This window comes from Epinephelus lanceolatus, chromosome 11, assembly GCF_041903045.1.
Source record: "Epinephelus lanceolatus isolate andai-2023 chromosome 11, ASM4190304v1, whole genome shotgun sequence".
In the NCBI taxonomy this organism is placed as follows: Eukaryota; Metazoa; Chordata; class Actinopteri; order Perciformes; family Serranidae; genus Epinephelus; species Epinephelus lanceolatus.
In genome coordinates this window covers 21,434,943-21,453,444 of record NC_135744.1, presented here as the reverse complement: position 1 = coordinate 21,453,444, position 18,502 = coordinate 21,434,943, and the positions used below count along the sequence as shown (strand labels likewise).

Here is an 18,502-nt window from a genome sequence, read left to right as displayed (position 1 = left end):
AATTCTTGAAGTCTGATTTTTGTCCTCATCTCTCGTTAGACTCATAAATTGAGCATAGCGTTAGTTCAGGCAGGACACAATATCAAGCTCAGCTCACATCCCAGCTACATCAGATGATCTCAAACAGCCAGTCAACTGATGGAGCAGCTGATTGATGGAAGGGAGTCAGCTGATAGGTCACATGATTCCTTTCTATGCAAACAATTGGTGAATGTCATTCAGGGTGCCCTATTTAAACCGCTCTGGCCTGCCTACTGTTGCTGCTTTCTCTGCAAGCTACTTTGCAACCTGCCTCCACCCCAGCTCCTCCTTTTCATGTTGTGTCTTATGAATGACATTTCTGTTTGTCATTGATGCTGCTCTGTTCTGTTCCTGGGGGGTCTTTGCTGCTGCTCTCCCTGCCCTAGGCTTTCCATGTAGGTACATGGAAGGGCAGGGAGGATTGCTCTCTCTGAGCCAGGCTTTCCTTGTTTGCGTGTGGAAGGGCAGGGAAGTTTGCTCTGTCTGCCTCAGGCTTTCCTTGTTTGCATGTGGAAGGGCAGGGAGGTTTGCTCTCTGTGCCTTAAAGCTTCCCACGTAGGCACATGTGAGGGTGGAGAGGTGTGCTCTCTCGGCCTTAAAGCTTTCCACATAGGCGCGTGGAAGAGGTTTTCTGCATGGGCCCGAGGAAAGGCAGAGAGGCCCCAGAGCAGAGCCATAATGCCAAATATAATACGTATATAATAAAGTTTTCTTTGACTCAAGTGTTCCTGACTGAATTACAATAATAACAAACTTTATGAATAATGACTGCAAAGTTCAAAGCTTCATAAATCCCCAGGTAGTTGTCCCTGAAGCAATGAAGGCCCAAAAATGGTATGGTAAAATGGTAATATGGTAAAAATGGTAACAGCCCTAGTTTGTAGTGCTTTTTGTGGTTAGCACAGGATGGTGGTGAAGTGTGGTTGCGCACCACTTATCGGGATAAATCAACTCACCAGTCTGTGAAGTCCTGCTGATTTCTGCTAGCTAGCCAGGATGATGTTTTCAAATGTAAACATTGAGGGAAAGATGGAAAAGATAGGCACCAGCCGAACTAGCATCCTGCTAGCCATCGTGCAGGTGTTTGATAATAAACTAGATAACCTCTGTGTTCCATTAGTCTCCAATGAGATATCAGGAACTGTAAAATCTTTCATTGAAACATGGCTATATCTCAGACAGGTGACCTTTTTCCTATATGCTGATTGACAAAGCAGGGGACTCTGGTGAGGAAGAGGCGTGTGCTTTATGGTCAACTGTGGGAATGTGAGGTGCTGTCCCATTCCTGCTCTCCCTGTACCAAGGGGAATAAAACACCCTAAATCACAGCGATACGCCACTCAGAGGCAGCTGCAGAGCAGCACTGCCCATGCTCGGGAGGAGCAACCATGTGGCCATCTTGTTGAGATCAAAATACATAAATAAACTATGACACATCCCCCCAGTGACGTGAGAGATGGAGCCAAGAGAGCCAGGAGTCAGAGTTGGATTTAATTTGTAAGACAGCAGAAGCAGCTGTACCCAAAACTAAAGTCAAATCACCTCACAACCAGAAATCATAGATTACCAGAACCGTCCGGGATGCCATAAACACAGGCACTGCAGCCTGTCTGGAAACATGGACAGTTATGAAGGCTACAGTGTAAGAAGAGGCAAAAAGGACTAACTCACAATGCACAGGTCAAAGGAGACTGATCTAGGGAAAACCAGAAGCAACTGGACAACGGATCTGAGTAACCTTGATGGGACGTGTGTTTGTGAAAGGTCAGAGAGATAGGCTTGAGCAAGCCCATTTAATGATCTGTTGGCAAACTATAAAATCTTCAAATCAGTCCTTCAGGGAGCCAGTGAATGGAGGTGAGTACGGGAAATTGCCCTCTCACTTCCTGTTAAAAGACAAGCTTCAGCACACTGGACCAACTGTAAGCATGAAAGGGAGGCCTTGCTAACACCAACATAGAGGGCGTTACAGTTGTCAAGTTGGGTAGAGATTAAAGCGTATAACCCTTTCAAAATCACTAAATGATAAAAAAGAACTTGACCTTAAAGAAGAGCCTCAGCTGGAAAAAAATCACCATCTATTATCACACCCAGATTATCAGTCTATTGGTCTCTGTGCTGCGTCTCTTAAGAGGATGAGATCTCATCCTGCCTTTCAAGTACAACAAACTATGACCATCAGTGGTGAAACACTGCGTTGTGACTTAACATCGGGGCATAGAGGAATTAAATTATGCTCAAAGATTTATTCATCCAAGACATTTTTGTGGAAGTGGCTCGACTAGGTGGCAATATGTCAGGAAATTAGCTATGCAATTTCCAGACAGACATTATAAGACAAGGAAATGATACCGCTGACACCAGAGGGCATCTGTAGCTTTTATGGGGAACATAAAATGTTTAATAGATAACGATCCAGAAGTTGTCTGAGCACAAACCCGCTTTGCAAAATGGACAGAGAGAAAGGAAAAGAAAGGAGTCTGAAAACACTGATGCCTGATATGATATGTGCAAAGAAAAAAAACATCTAAGAAGTCAGCTGTCTGCTGTTTACCAGCATTCGTCAGGCAACACAAGAGTGGTTTAATTTGACACAGTCTGGGACTTGGTCTGCCCTTGAGCTTGACATCTGTTGAAAGGGAGATGAAGGCTGAAATTAGGAAAAAAATAGCATTTGAGTGAATTTGCATGAACTGTACTCCATTCAACCAGCATTCACAATTTAGTTTTTAAAGTGGCTGCTCAAGTGAAATAACCTGGATACTGGCATATTAACCTAATAGTTGTTTCTCTCGGAAAAATGCTTACACGTTTACTCAATGGAACCGTCATGATCTGTGTTACAGAACCAACTCACTTTAGTATTTCTCAGCCAAAGGAGGACAGTTGATGGCATAGAAAATAGATGGATGGCTGCTTTATTTATGGCTGCAAGGACACTCAGTCACAGGTTAATAACGATGACTGTAAATGTTTTTACATCAATAACACTCCGTGGCTGCTGGATTTATGGAGCTGAATGTCAGAGTATATTGGCTCCTGTCAAATCCCCTGTAAGTGCATTGATTGAGATTGTCAACATGTGTCATACATTATTTTTTAAAAAGCTAACAGTATAAGTAACTGCTGATTTACATGTTTCTTTATGCTTGGTCAGACACTGTAAGTGATGGAAACATTTTGTGAGCATTTGTCTGAACTAGTACCCACTGGGGTGGGGGAAAAACACAGACACAGCACAGTATTGCGATATTTTTGTGTGGCAAAGTATTGATTTTTTAATTATATTAATTATGAATATGACAAATACAAATTAAGCTTTAGGTGACCTACTAGAACAATATAATCAATTGCTTTTTCAGTCCACTAGATACATTTTGCTGCAAAAAAAATGACTTAAGTGAGATGAACAGACTGGAAACTTTATCTTATAAGATAAAACAGATGTTACACAATATATCGCAATATATTTTATCAGAATACTCAGCATATTGCAACATACTTAAAATTGCAATAATATTGTATCGTGACTTAAGTATGATGATAACATCGTATCGTCTGGTGATTCCCACCCCTAGTGTCCAGTGGCCATTTCTCCAGGAACGTTTTTTGTTTTGTTTTCATTCTTGGTATCAAGTTATTGTCTGATCGGTGTGGCCATTTTCACACCATAGTTGATTGCAGTTTTATAGAGCAGTGGTTCTCAAATTGTGTGCCGTGATGCTAATCCAGGTGTGCCGTGGGATATTGTGATAACCATACATTATTATTGCAATATTCAACTGGGCCTGAACAAAAAGTTATGAATGATTTTTTAATTGTATCAGTATGTTGTGCGCACCCATTTCCCAATAAAGAGGCAAACTCTGGCTGAAAAATTTAATATAATATAATTACAAAAAAAACCTTTTGGGAGAAACCGTTTTGTGTGTGACACAACAAAAACCTTGATTGGCAGCCAGTGTGAGGGATGAGATCATTGAAAGGGAAATAGCCGTGAATGGGACAATGGATCACTTCATTGTTTGGAGCAAATTACAACAAAGCACCAGTGAAGACGACCTACCACCGAAAGAAAAGAGAAAGATTTTGGCTTATCCTTTGGTGTGCCTTGGTCAGCAGTCAACAGCTGTTTAAAAGGCGGGTCCATAATTTTATTTAATTATTTGAGGTTTTTAAATCATCCTGTAGCTTCCCAGTAGTGTTCTTTATGTATCATACTCCAAATGAAGTACCTTCGTTTTCGTGTCAAAAGCTATTTTCTCACACCCTTCTAAGGGCCTGTTTATACAGTTCCGTATATTTCTGAAAATGGGTATTTATCTTTGCGTTTGCACCTTTTATTTACACGTAACCAGCGTTTTCCTTGACGGCAACAACAATGGTGGATATATGCCAGGTTGTTTACGTTTTGTTAGCACTTTTGGGACTACTTACGAGCTTACAAATGAACTTAGCACTGCTGCATCAACATCACTGCTACATCGACGCACAAAGACTTCTGCTGTGCCCAATATTAGTAAGTGCATAGCAGCTAACTATGCTACATAAGGTTAAAATGTAGTTTATCATTGTTTTTATCACTAGCGCCAAGAGGAAAACAAATAACTGTGCATGTGCAGAACCTTCTTCTATGGTGTTTGACATACGCCGTATCGCCACCTACTGGCCTGGCATGCTAATAGCAGCAAAAAGCTGCCGTTTTTGCGTTTTCGTGTAAACGGATATATTTTTCACAACTGATCGTGTAAACCCGGAATTTTTTTTATACGGGATAAATAAAAATCCGTTTTTATTTGTATCGGTAGCCATATAAACAAGGCCTAAAACAGTTTTTCCAAGTGACCTGGTGCAGGTTTCTGCATGATGACATTGCGACATATGAACTGTCTCTTTGTGATGGAGCTTAGTCTCCTTTGAGAATCATGTTTTGTTGAGCTTCCAAATTTGCTATATTCCTTTAACCCCCTAAGCAGCATGGAAGCTAAGCAATGTACTGCTGCAGATGCCACGTTAGTTGAGATCAGAAAATCACACAATAACTTGATGAACCGATAGAGGCAGCAGTAGACCAGCAACTCCTGTATTTTGCCAGGTAAAATTACTGTTTTTGCCAAAGGAGTTTGGTAGCCCTGAAGAAAGTGACGTAACGGCTTAAAGCCCCCATCAGAAAGACTATCTGATTGCAAGGTAAAGGCAAGCAAAATTAGGGCTGACCCTAATGCTTCAAAGCTATGAAGCTTCAATGGTTTGCTATGGTAATTGGCATCCAAATCAGCATTTGAATGCTTCATTTTTTGTTTTACTTTTTACCAGTAACCTGCTGGAGGAAACTGAAAGGAAGTGGCAAGTGCCAGACACAGGTTAGGCCAGTGTTGTCAGCGCAGTTGCTGACCCTGCCTCAAGCAATTAAAGTGGCTGTCTGATGAGAAAAAGAAATGGGTGAGACGAATTGCATCTTGTGATTCGGCCTGACCCACAGTGTTCAGAGTTATTAATAACTTAGAGAAACACGGCTTGCAACAGTCCAACTTGTCTTGCCTCTCTCTCTATCACTCTTCCTCACACACACACGCAGCAGTGCAAAGGCTGAACCGGATCAGGTGGTTGAATAGCATATATGACTGATTACTATTATACTCCGTGTCCTGTCAAACCATCAGATATTTGGCGTAATTCTCACTGAAGCTTCGAAACCTCAAAAATGGTATTCAAAAAACCCAGAATAGAATGCAGATGGACCCACCCTTCAATCTGAATGAGAAGAAAACAAGGTTCTGCTCACCTCAAAATATGTTCGGGTTACAAATGGCCAAGAAATCAGCAGTTTTAATTCCTCACATATACATACATTTTAAAATAATTGGCTTTTAACTCAGATTCTTTGGCTCATGAGCATCAATGTCAGCGTTAAGGCTAACTAGATGTGGATCTTTACTTGATGCTCAGACAGCTCTTTTAAAGTGGTTTCACTCGTCACAAACGTAGAGCAGAATGATGGTCACGAGTTAGGGAATTATTAGTGCAGCCTCCCATCTGAACACTAACCTGAAGTGTGTCTTTGCATCCACTCTATTTGTTTACTCCTCCTGTAATGATCAGTGCTCCACAGTGGCACACAGAACAGTGATTGCCCCTCAGAAAGTGTTTGATCTTCCGTCTGTACACTGGCAATAAAAGGGAGGCTGATTCTCACAAAGGCAACATGAAAGCCTTCTTAGTACGACACAGCTACTACACGCGTGTGTGCAGGAGTGGCCGGGCAAGTGCTGCACCTCCGTCATTTGCAGACATTTGGCTTCCTTTCCCTCATCTTCCATGCTGTTTTCAAGCTGCACTCTGAGCTCATGCATTTTTAATGAGTGGTCATTTAATCTTTCTGTAAATTGCCAGACTGCAACCGTCTTGTAATAATTACCAATAATTACAGAGTTAGGAATGCGGTCGCTATGCAACATCAATAGAGAGGAGATATAAGGAAGAAGGAGACTGTGAACTGCTGGATAATGTGTTTATTCCAGGGTTTATGTGATGTTTTATTCCGCAAGTGTTTGGTCAAATTGCGTTAAGTGTGCTACTCAAACTCTGCATCATCTCTAATGATTACTGAGAGTCCTGTGGGTGGAAGCATGGACACAGGCACTCACAGTGAATGTATGAATGACATTAACAGTAAATATTCAGCTTTATTTTGGTGAAAGGATATTTAGGTGGGAGATTTAATATTTCATGTATTTGGTTCCAGTTAGACTTGATTATGTAGGCCCACATCTGTGATGCTAACAGTTAAAAAGTATAGGTATAGAGAAGTTAGGGACTGTACACAAATGACTTGTGTGTGGGGAGAACTGCACTTTATGCATTTTTTTTTTTTTTTTTTAACAGCATAGTTTATTACTTAGACTTGGAAACAAACTGCCATACCCTCCCTCCTAATACCACAGAATGAATAATAAAAAAAAAAAGTTTCAATAAAAAAACTAAAAAAGGAGAAGCATCAAGAAAAAGGACACTTTCACACCTGCCCTGTTTGGTTCGGTTCAGTCGAAGTGCAGTTCGTTTGGGCAGGTGTGCACACAACAATCGCACTCGGGTGTGCACCAAAACAACCGGACCGAGACCACCTCTTCAAGAAGGTCTCAGTCCGGTTACAAACGAACTCTGGTGCGGTTCATCAAACCTCGATCTGAACCAACTGCAGTAACATGACACATTGTTTGGGTTAAACATGAGCATGTTACAGTCCTGGAGGATTATTAATGTGCACCTCCTCCTGTACTGCCTTAATATGCACATTCAGCACATCCAATGCATCAACACATTGTTTTCTAGTTGGAGCCGCGCCTCGTATGTTTTTTTTTTTTTTTTAAGATATTTTTTGGGCATTTTTAGCCTTTATTTGACAGGACAGACAAGCGTGAAGGGGGGAGAGAGAGAGGGAGTGATATGCAGCAAAGGGCCACAGGCTGGAGTCGAACCCGGGCCACTGCGGTAACAGCCTTGTACATGGGGCGCCTGCTCTACCACTAAGCCACCGACACCCCATCAAACTGTATGGTTTGACTAAAATGAACAATGACAGCAATTTAGTCCACGATGAGCGGCGCTAAAATCATCCTGCGTAGTTGACCCTCCATTCTGACATTAGAAAGAGTCAGATTTACTGTATCTTGCAAGTGTACTCTTATTCAACGTTTTGTTTACTTCCTGGATTTTTCCCACATGGAAATTCTGACCAATCAAGAGCAGCTTTCTCGCGCAAGGCATTTGATCTGGTCCACTTGTAAATGCTGCTGTGAGAACACGAACAAACTCAAGTAAATTGTGCAATTTTTTAACAAAATTAGTCCCTGATTTAGACCAAAGCAAGACGACTCTAGGTCTAAAAGCACCCTGAAGCATGAAGACTGAAAGATTATGTACCACTATGTGAACATTTGTTATCTTCCCGTGTCACTAAAATGTGTAAGTAGCAATTGCCAGAGATTTTGTAGACATAATAAAATTATTTCCAAATGTTCGAGCTGATCTCGAGAGGAATAGTATCTGCTCATCTGTCCCTGCTTTTTGTGAGTAAGAACAGAATGATATTTATACATACCTATATAGCATATAGTCTACACAAATTCAAGTGTAAAAATGTTTGTAAATAAGGGCCTGACTATTAATACCTTTTTTCATACTCTAAATATTTGGCACTACACTGCACAGCTTTTATAGGGCACACTGTAATAATAAAATATATTTTGATTACCTTTATAGCCTATACTTCTACATATTTCTGTATCATGATTGGGTAAATATTTCTGGCCAACATAGGGCTGGCTGATATGGTTAAAAATATTATCACAATAAAAGATTTCACATCAGTCGATAATGATAATATCTATGATAATTATCAAGTTTAAAGGCTGATTTTTGCTCCTGGATGAAAGTTTAAGATATTAGATGGTCAATTGTGATTGAAATTATAATATATTTTTAGAACATGACAAACACTTGCCAAACAGTGGAACATTTCACAGATCTAAGGTGAACTGAAAACAATAAGAATCAAAATAGTGTCAGTAAATAAAACAATAGACAAAAAATCTCAACTCTGGTCAGCATGTTAAACTCTTTGGACAGAATGTTTGGAGTAAAATGTTTCTGTAATGTAATAATGTTAATGTACGCATGTATGTATGTTGGTCTCATCTTCTGCTGCTGCTGCTGCTGCTCCTTCTTCTGGTTAATGGCGGGTGGAAACTGGTGATTATTGTGCATTACCGCCCCCGTCTATGGGCATATGGGTGGTTTAACTTTATGGACGATTCATCATGGCTTTATCGATGAAGATTATATCGGGATAATTATTATCGCCCAGCCCTAGGAGTACATGACTCATTTACCTTTAAATACAGTATTATTTCTACACATTCAAAAAAGTCAGTTTTGTGTTTTGGTCTGCGATTGGAAAAACTAAAACTGCATGCCTGAACTGCACTGAATTTTGGGTAATTAAATAAGTGAAGTCTGCACTCATGCAGACTCTCTGGGAGTCAGCAGGAAGTCACCTCAAGGTCCCTTGTGGACTGGATGACTTGTGGATGTGGATAGCCCACAGCACTCACAGACTTCCCAAGAACATGCAGCAATGTCTGTAAGTCTGCAAGTGAAGCCAAAACTGTTGACTAAAGCAAACGTGTGCAGTACAGATCACATCAGTAATGTAAACTAGACAGACACCGTCAAACTGTCTCTATTTACTACACTGATTAGTAGGTTTGTCGGCGACATGTTAGGCTGAACTTGCTTTATACTATTGTAAAAACACCCACATGCCTTCTCTGAGGGTCTCATAAACATGACAAACAATCTTTTTTCCACGTATTTTCTTTTAATCACCATTTGATTTACGTCACTTAATAAAAAAGACTCATAACATGATGTGTTTGACAGCCACATGCTGTTAGGTATAAAAATGTCAGCATCAGTTTAAGACCAAACCGAAACCATCAATCACATCAATCAAAAATGTAAACTAGATGAGAGCAGGCGGTTTAAGCAGGGTGCTGCACTATAAATGAGTCTTATCTGAATGATTAGAAATAAAGTACAACCATTTGATGTCAGTCACGTCGGCATTTACCTGCTCAGCTATATTTAGATCGTTCTCTCAAGTCACTCATAAGCTGTTTGCTAGTGCTCGTCAGTTATGTATGACCTCATCTCCCTTTCACTCTTCTGTCATTCCTGTAGGAGTCTTCTGGTTCTACTGATATGGCTGCCGCACTTTGGAAGCCTAAATCACTGGACTTGGGCTTGTGGATCTTCCTCCTGCTCCTCAATCTCCTTCCTGAAGCCAGGTACAACACACTGTATTTTCTATTTACCGTCGTCCTTCCTCTCCACCTATTTCATTCCCCTGGCTCCGTCCCTCTCGTCGATGTTTTGGTGATGCGTTATACCTTTATTAATCATGCTCGCTGCTGCTGCAGACATTGTAATCTAACCAACACCATTAGAACCTAAAGTTCATTTGTATTGAATACACAGAAAAGGCACGAAATGTCTTTTGTTATTACACAGTGAAATGGCCTCAGCTGTGACTGTCAGTTTGGCAAATGAAATAACCAGACCTCTGTAATGGTGTTGACCAAAAACAAAACAACTGCAGGACTGCCAGGGAAAACCTTGAGCACTGAATTACCAAAGAAAGAACATTCTCTCTTTTCACTCTTGTAGTTTCAGTAGATAGTTTTTGCACTCAAGGACTTCCTGGACAACACTGTGACTTTCATTTTTTGACCAGGATTAAAATAGAACTCATGCCACCTTGTCCTAAATTAGGCCGTAAAAGAGCAAATATGACATCCTCTCATCTGAATGTAGCTTGTCCTCTGCTCTGCACCGGACTGAATTTCACTGACTGGTGAATTAATTTGCATTGTGCAACACACCAGAGCCATGATTGTCCATTCACAGCATTTTCACTCCTGCATCCTGTGCACATTTTTCAGTTTGTGTGCTAGAGTCAGCGAAAAAATAAAAAATAAATAAAAAATCTTCAGCATGTCTAAGCATGTCTAGAAGTAACCACAGTCTTTGTAATTTCCAAAGATTGCACAGGTCGCCATGTTAGCATTGTTGACAAGGTAGGCTGTTATGGCAGGGAGAGATGGCAGAGTGCAAATCACTTTAAGATTTTGCACGCTAGGAAAGGCTCATCGAACCTGGAAGAAAGCAGACCGGGGAGAGAAATCAGAACAGTGTGACAGGGATTAGGCCAGTTTGCTTTGTCATTGTGCCACTTGGCTCTCCTTGCTTATAAGGAGCACACCGAGTTAGTAATTACATATATTAAATAGAAATGTGTGGCCAGGAGACAGTGCTGGCCACACATTGACAAGAATATGTGCTTTGGAGGTGCTGTATCTTTGTATGCTGTATTCAAGGACGTAGTGTATGTGGCTCACCTGAACACTTAGAGACAAACCTGTAAACAGTAATCTTATTACCACTGATCTGGGGCTGTCTTTCAGTGTTTCATTGTATAAAATAATGGATGTAGCAATCATAATGTCACCTATTTGTGTGTGGACTCCAGTTCTGAAGCCTTGAGTGTGGCATTTTGGTCGCCATCTTGAATTTTTTGGAGCCAGAGGTGACCATATCCGGACAAGAGGGTGGAGCTAAAGCTAATGCTAGCTGCTAGCTGAGTTAACAGGGTGCATTTATAGCTATGGATAACTGTGATATTGCTAAGGCTACTTTCACGAGCTTAAAACCTGGAAAGATAAGCATCCGAGTAAGATTTTTTTAGGCGACAAAAACATATCGCTTAAAGGCGCTGTATGTAAGAATGTGGCCAAAACGGTTACTGCACTCAAATTCAAAATACTGCTGCGAGTCGTGTCCGCCCCCCCTCCCCTACAGATTCGAGGTTGCTGCTCTGTGCTGAATTGCTGCATTGTGCTTCGGCGTCCGGCAAAAATAGAAGTCCTGCGTATCTGTTGCAGAGGGCTCCGGAGTGCCGCAGCTGAGATGGAGCCGGAACGCAGCACAGCTGCAGCCGGTGGAAACACACACAGTGACTAGAACTGAATCCTATTGGCTTCGCTGCCGTGTCGGAGCGCAGACGCAACCAACACGCATCTGGTGGAAATTGGGGATGATTTGTTTGCCCATGGGCAGCTGCCGTGGCAGGGCCGCGTCCCCACGTCCTTGATCTTCAGTTTTCCAGTGGACTGTTGGAGCAAGTCCGGCTTCTCTGCTGCTAACGCTGCTGCCGGGATACAGCGGAGGAGGAGACGGCTGCTAATGCTATGTACCGGGACACTGCTAATGCTGCTTGCCGTGCTGCTAACGTTTGTTTCTCAAAAAAATCAGTCGGGTCGATGACCCACCTGCACATGGGCTACAATGTATGATCGAAAATGAATAACAGTTGACAGTATTCAAAATGTCCATCCCCGTCTAGCTATGATGCTAGTTACCCAACTTTGGCTAAAGCTTACCTGTCGAGGAGAAGAGTAGCCACTTCGACATCCGATTTCAAATTCTTCTCTGCTTTCAACCGTCTCCGCCGTTTACAAGCATCTCCTATATAGACCCTTGCTTTGCCTCAAGTTTTGTCTTGGCGTTTTTGGGAATCATAACAAGGTTGTTTGGGTTTAGTCACACCATCAGCCATTGTAGCTCAGTCATAACTGTAACTGATGCTGAGACTCTACTGACTGCGTGACTGGTAGACGGCGGTGGGTGGTGCAACAGGCCAAAACACAAATTCAAAACATAAACATGATTTGCAGACTGTAAAAAATTTTTTTAAATGCGAATATTCTGGCTGTACTATTGTTGTCGGTGAGATCAGTATGTTATATGAACATTATTCCTTAGTCTCTGTGGCATATTAGAATGATTTTACGACTATTTGCTTTAGATTTCTTACATAAACCCCCTTTACTCTCATGAACTGAAAACACGCTTAAATAGTGACAGCTATGGCCACACCTGTACACTTTGAATCTGGGGTTATGCCATAGTTATGTTACCTCACCAATGTTGTCGCCATGGTAGCGGACAGCACCCACCCATCACTCAAAGTGGCCATAAGCATGCACAACCCTGAGCCTTTTATTTAAATAACACCACCCATACAATTAAACAGAGAAATTAGTTCTAGAGATCAAATCAATTTTTTTTAACCAGGCTTTAAACATGTTAATTTCTGCTTTAAAGTTGGTGATTTTAACACGTGGGACTATGGAAATTGACTCACTCTCAGAGCCAGTCTCAAGTGGCCATTTGAGGAAATGCAGCTTTTGGCACTGCCATGTTGGCTTCACTTTTCAGCCCAGGAGGTTGATGCTTGACTAGACCCCTTAGTTTCATTAAAGGAAAGTCTGTGGTATTGTAGCTATACAGTGTGCTTCCAACTATGTTGCAACTCTTTGTGGCCTTAAAGCCTTTTGCCCACATGCACGAATAAACCATTTTCTCAGATTGGTTGGTGTGGATGAAGTTGACAGGGCTGCACAGAGCCATGACATCAATCCAGTCCAACGTCTTTGGGATGAATGCACGTCAACCAAGCCAGGCCTTTTCACCCAACATCAGTGGCCGACTTCACTAGCGCGCTTGGTACAGCCAGGTCCCACAATTTTATGGGAAGTCTTCCCAGAAGAGTGGAAGCTTTTGTAGCAGCATATTAGTGTCTATGGTTTTGGAATGAGTTTCAATGTTCAGGTGTTCACATCCATCTAGATGAGAGGTTTCAAACTGTGAGGTGCGCCTTCGCACAGGAGAGTCAAGAGGGGGTGTGAAGGGAAAGACGCTGACCCGCAATTTATGTCAAAATTAGTCCTCCACCTGTGAGTCATAACTCTGCCAAATCGAAACACACAGACTGATATATATATCCTTAGATTCAGTGGGATGCAAACTTTCTGAGGATATCATTATTTCTACTGAATCCACTTCTAAGATCCTCCTTAGAACTACAGAACTTGCCTGAGATCATGTTTTTATGTTTTCTTTAGCAAACTAAAGTAATCCAGTCATAGCTGTCTGTACATCCATGGCTACACTGGAAACAGGAACTGTTAATAGCTATTTTGCCGTATTTTACCAGTGCCAGTTTTCCAAAATAGGGCCCATACTGTCAGGCTTTGAAAACCCCTGGTCCAGATTAACTGAGTGTAAAGACCATAAAAAAATGGCTGAAATTTGCACAAACATGTAGCCACTGGAGCTCAAAAGTGTGTCCATTCAAGCATTTTGTTTCTCACCATGAGGGACAAAGCCTCATCCAAATTCTTATTAGCAACTACAACAAAAATGAATTTATAGATAATTAATACATTCATTAATATATTCATAATTAAAATTGCAAAAGTACCGGCAGCCTGACCTTGGTTTTCATTTGATTGTGCAGCGTGAGGCCAGAAAAGAAGATTGATGAAAGAATTATTGGCATTAGTATTCAGGGTGTTAATAAATAATCTGGAAAATCATTAAATGTGATGAGAGCAGCAGGTTAATAATGGAAATGTACTGAGTGTTGACATATTCAGGGACAGAAAATTGTCATCACACCCTTTCCAGCAGGGCCCAAGCAGTCACTGCCATTCATTATGCATGGACCTAACACGGCATGTGACAAGGATTTTCACAAATGTTAATCTTTCTGCAATTACTTGAGACGTGATGTAGTGCACATATGCAAAGCTCTTGCACAGCAGTCTTTGCTTAAATCATTTTATTCATTTTAACCTGCACTAAATAAGGCTTTGCTTAAGTTCATTTGAGGGAAGACATTGTTATGTTGCCTCTTGAGAAATCTGAACCAAAAATGGAGTTTCATATGGAAATTTGCATCTGAGAGTGAAAGTATATATTAATTGTCCATCAAAGTTCAAGTTGCTGGAGCTTGGAAATAATCCTCAGAACGTCAGCATGCACATGCTCTCAGAATATCTGCGTATCAGCAGAGCCGTTTCTCTCTGAGAACTGCCACCTCCCTGATGCTCACTGATGCTATCGGCAGCCTCCAAATCGGCTTTACTACAGTTGAGGCAGGAGACTTTCCTAATGGATTAAGGTGTAACAGACAAATCCTCTCTATAAGGGTCTGTCATTCTGCACATCACCAAATTTCCTCATTTCCCGCTCACTAAAAGACGGGGCTGATTAAGCTATTATTCCCAGGAATCCATGTATTACATATGAATGAGAGGGCTGTGTTTATTTCCATTCAGCAAAAGTCTTTCAGTGCTTCAACTCGCCTCGCTCCGAGCCCCCACCCTCCCCCTTCTATAGTCAACACTTAACAAGTGTGGACACTCAGGCCGTCTTGTTGTCTATTTTGTTTGTAATCTGTTGCCAAGCTGCTGGCTAACGTGGCACATAATCAATAGCTATAAGGATGAGAGTGCTATATGTACACTTTGCCTATGGATTGCTGTGAAGCTGCCCAGCCTCTACTCGCTTTCTCACCCCATCTCACATGAATTATTCACAGCATGGCAGAGAGGGGCATCACTTTGAGATGTGACCTGGTCAACAGATAACATTCTGTTTCGGTAGTGTTGTCAAGGTTAATGTGTCACAGGTCTGGTAATGCATTCATGGCTGAAGCCACTTTGCTGATTGAATGACCAGGCAAATAGTTTTCACTTGGAGTAGAGAGAAAGTCAAAGGTTCACAAGGTGAAACTATGAATCAGAAATGATCAGTGAATATATGCCTCCTGCTTTAGTTGTGAAAATGACAATCATATGCATTACATTTAGCGAGTGTTCTATCATTTTATGGCTTAACTGGCAACACGTTCTCATTCATAACTGGTCAAATACAGTAGCTTGGTCAGCGGCTGTACGCTTCAACCTAGGACACTAGGGGTTTAAATCACAGGTCTCATCATGACACAATATTATATTGATTCTTTGGACAATGATACGATATTTGGTGATATCACAAAGTCTGAAAAATGAAGCCAACGCAGAGGTGCCAAAAACTGCAATTCTTTGAATGGCCACTTGAGGCTGGCTACGGCAGTCAACCCAACTTAACAGCAGAAATAAACATGTTTACAGAAGGTGCAAAGAATGGTTTTGGTCTCTGTAGCTAATTTCAACATTCATGACAACTGTACAGCGGGTGAAATTTTATATAACTCACCCGTTTACATTTTATTAAGACTAAAAATTACGCACAATTAAGGGTGGGCCACTTTGAGAGAAAGGCTGTCTGCTAATAATGTCCTCGGCTTCTCAGTCAGACCCATCCCTTGCTCTGCCACGGTGCCAGACTCTCGCCCAAATGTAGTCACTTCTGGTTCCAAAACACCAGGATGGCGACGGCTAAAATGCCGAACTCAAGGCTTCAGAATGGGAGTCCACAAACCAGGGGTGAGGTCACGGTAGTCATGTCCATTATTTTTACAGTGTATGGCCGGGAAATAATTTTGACAGAATTCAATTTAGGGACCTGCGATCAATATGAGACTTCAGTAAATATCCTCATTGTCTTTTTCTTGGCTGCTTGCCACTGTGTACCCGGTGCGAGGCCACTAGGACTGTTTGAATGTTTAGGAGGGTGGTGTGCTTGAACATAAAAGGTGACAGACATGCTATAGCAATTTCAAAATAAAGGCATATTTTTAAGATTATCATTGTCATTGATGTTTTCACTGTGCATCGATAATGTTGGGTCAATGATCATTGAATCAACATGTTGATCCAGATCAATACACCCATATGTGATGCTCTACGTAAACCTCAAGCATCAATTTTGCACGTGTCAGTTTCTGCTTATTACATGCATACAGTGTCTTTTATACTCAAACTCCCATATTCACAGAAACTACTTGGTTAGCTTTAAGAAAAGATAATGGTTTGGGTAAAAAAAGAAACTACGTTCGTTACGTAATTAAAGTATGTTACGCATGTTAAGTAAGTGATGCAAGTAACAGTAAGTACATTAAGTTGACTACATTAAATAGGTAACTTAAAATAAGTCAACACTGACTTTTGGTTTCACATAAAACACAAACAGTGGTCATCTGGGTAAAAGTCCTGTGTTTGTGTGACCCATTGACCCCAGCCTCCCATTTACATCGACTTTGTCGCTCTTTACGCCACATCTCCTGCCTTCCGCCTTTGCTACCGTTGTAATTACTACAACCACATACAGTGTCACAGTTTGAAGCATAGGGCCACTGACCAAGCTGCCGTATTTGACAAGTTGGGAGTGAAAACGCCCTGAAACTGCTGAGGGTCACACCGGACTGACACCATCTTTTCAACTGAGTCCGTGGGCATAGAGTACCAAGACAGGTCAAGTGCTCATCGACAACATTGGAGTAGTGCATGCACACACAATCAGTCCAGGCACAGCACAGAAACTAGCTCTGTGAGATCTAATGGATGCTTAAAATGAATGGCTGATGTAATTAATTCAACTTTCACCTTAGATTTTACAAATTAGTGGTTTGGTAAAAGGGTTAAAGTGGATTTGTTTAACCTAACTTATTGCTCATGACCCTCTATCTCAGCTATTAAGCTCATGAGTATGATCTCAAGTGACGGGAATGATGGAAAACTTTGAAAAATGTATTCATTTTAAAAGGGAATTAATAAAAAAGAAATGTTTCTTGACGTTTAACCCCCTTTTTAATTTTCAAGAGTTGATTCTTATGAAGTTTAATCTGTTTTACAATAACCTTGAGTTCCTGTTATTATACATGGCAACAGATGAGTCGAGTAACTGACTTTAAAAAGCTCGATTCCTTAGAGAACGTGCAGACTAACTGAACAACTCCAGTAGAGAAACAGTGCTCGTAGAAACAGTGGTGTCATGTGAAACCACTGTCCCTCCCACATCCCGAATTCTTTAAAAATGTCACTGATCTGTGCATGAATTACTTTTGAGTTTCAGTCGATGTTCTATTGACACAGTAAGCATCTAGCCAATGATCTTCAAAGCAACCGATTAGCGGACAACCCCAACGGGCACGCATTGAGCTGAAGCTGGATTGGATTTCCCAGAAGGTGTCAACACAGCTGCACATTGAACACGGACCGCTTAGTCCAGGAAATACACAAATGCTGAGCTAAATGTCTGAAACCTCTCAGAAATGGAGGCCTTCCCACTCCATGAAAGTTCTAGATGAAATTGTTTTTGTTGTTCAACATAACATAGTTCAAGCCATATTGTTTACATTTTTTATGTTTGTTGTCTATTTCATTTCATTTTCCTCGAGGTAATGGCTCTGACTCACTTTCCATGGAGCAGTGTCTATAAAACACAATCACTTCAGTACATCCCATATCCTTCGCCACCAGCAGCATCCACCCCCGACTGCCTCTGAAGTTGAATCTGCGTCTGAGGTAGCGCTATGGATAAACAATCCATTCAATACAGATTAAAATCCTTACACCTAACTGTGCATTTGGAATTGTTACACAGACTGACTCAAAGCGTTGTGAACAAAAGGTTAGTAATGAATTTTCATGGAAAGTGTAGGTGTACACTTCTACTTTTCTGGCTCATGTATAGGGGCATTTGGGTTTTGAATAGGGTTATGGAGTTATACTGCATAGGTGTAGATTTCGGTGGAGGACCCAAGGGACACATCCTCCGCAACGTGTACTTGTTCTTCTGAACAAAGACATGAAAGTAGCAGAGGACTTTTATTCTGACAGAACTAGACATGTACACCATACATTGATGTTGAAAGGGCATAAATGTGAGTATAAAAGTTCACCAAAATGCAGGAAATTAATTGTTCCATGCTTAAAATTTTCCTGGAAGAGGACCCACCCAATATTTAAACAAAACCGACAACTTCTGTGTTGCTGTTAGAAAATTAACATTCATTTGTGTTAAGCTGATAATCATTCTATCTGCATATGTTTATCAGCTAATGTATCCTTTTAATATTGTGATTGTTTAACAGATCATAGCTGTGGATCTGCTCACAGATTAACAACCTACA

The 18,502-nt window shown here is 41.2% G+C and overlaps 1 protein-coding gene across 3 annotated transcripts in view; it reads left to right on the top strand.

Moving 5' to 3' along the window:
• The window catches only part of gabra3 (gamma-aminobutyric acid type A receptor subunit alpha3), a 151,392-nt gene that overhangs the window by 39,843 nt on the left and 93,047 nt on the right, over positions 1–18,502 (top strand). For all 3 annotated transcript variants that reach the window (XM_033644299.2, XM_033644308.2, XM_033644291.2), the window contains one exon: positions 9,763–9,869. In XM_033644299.2, coding sequence (XP_033500190.1) covers positions 9,784–9,869 — 86 coding nt within the window. In that variant the 5' untranslated portion in view covers positions 9,763–9,783. The remainder of the gene's footprint in view (positions 1–9,762; positions 9,870–18,502) is intronic.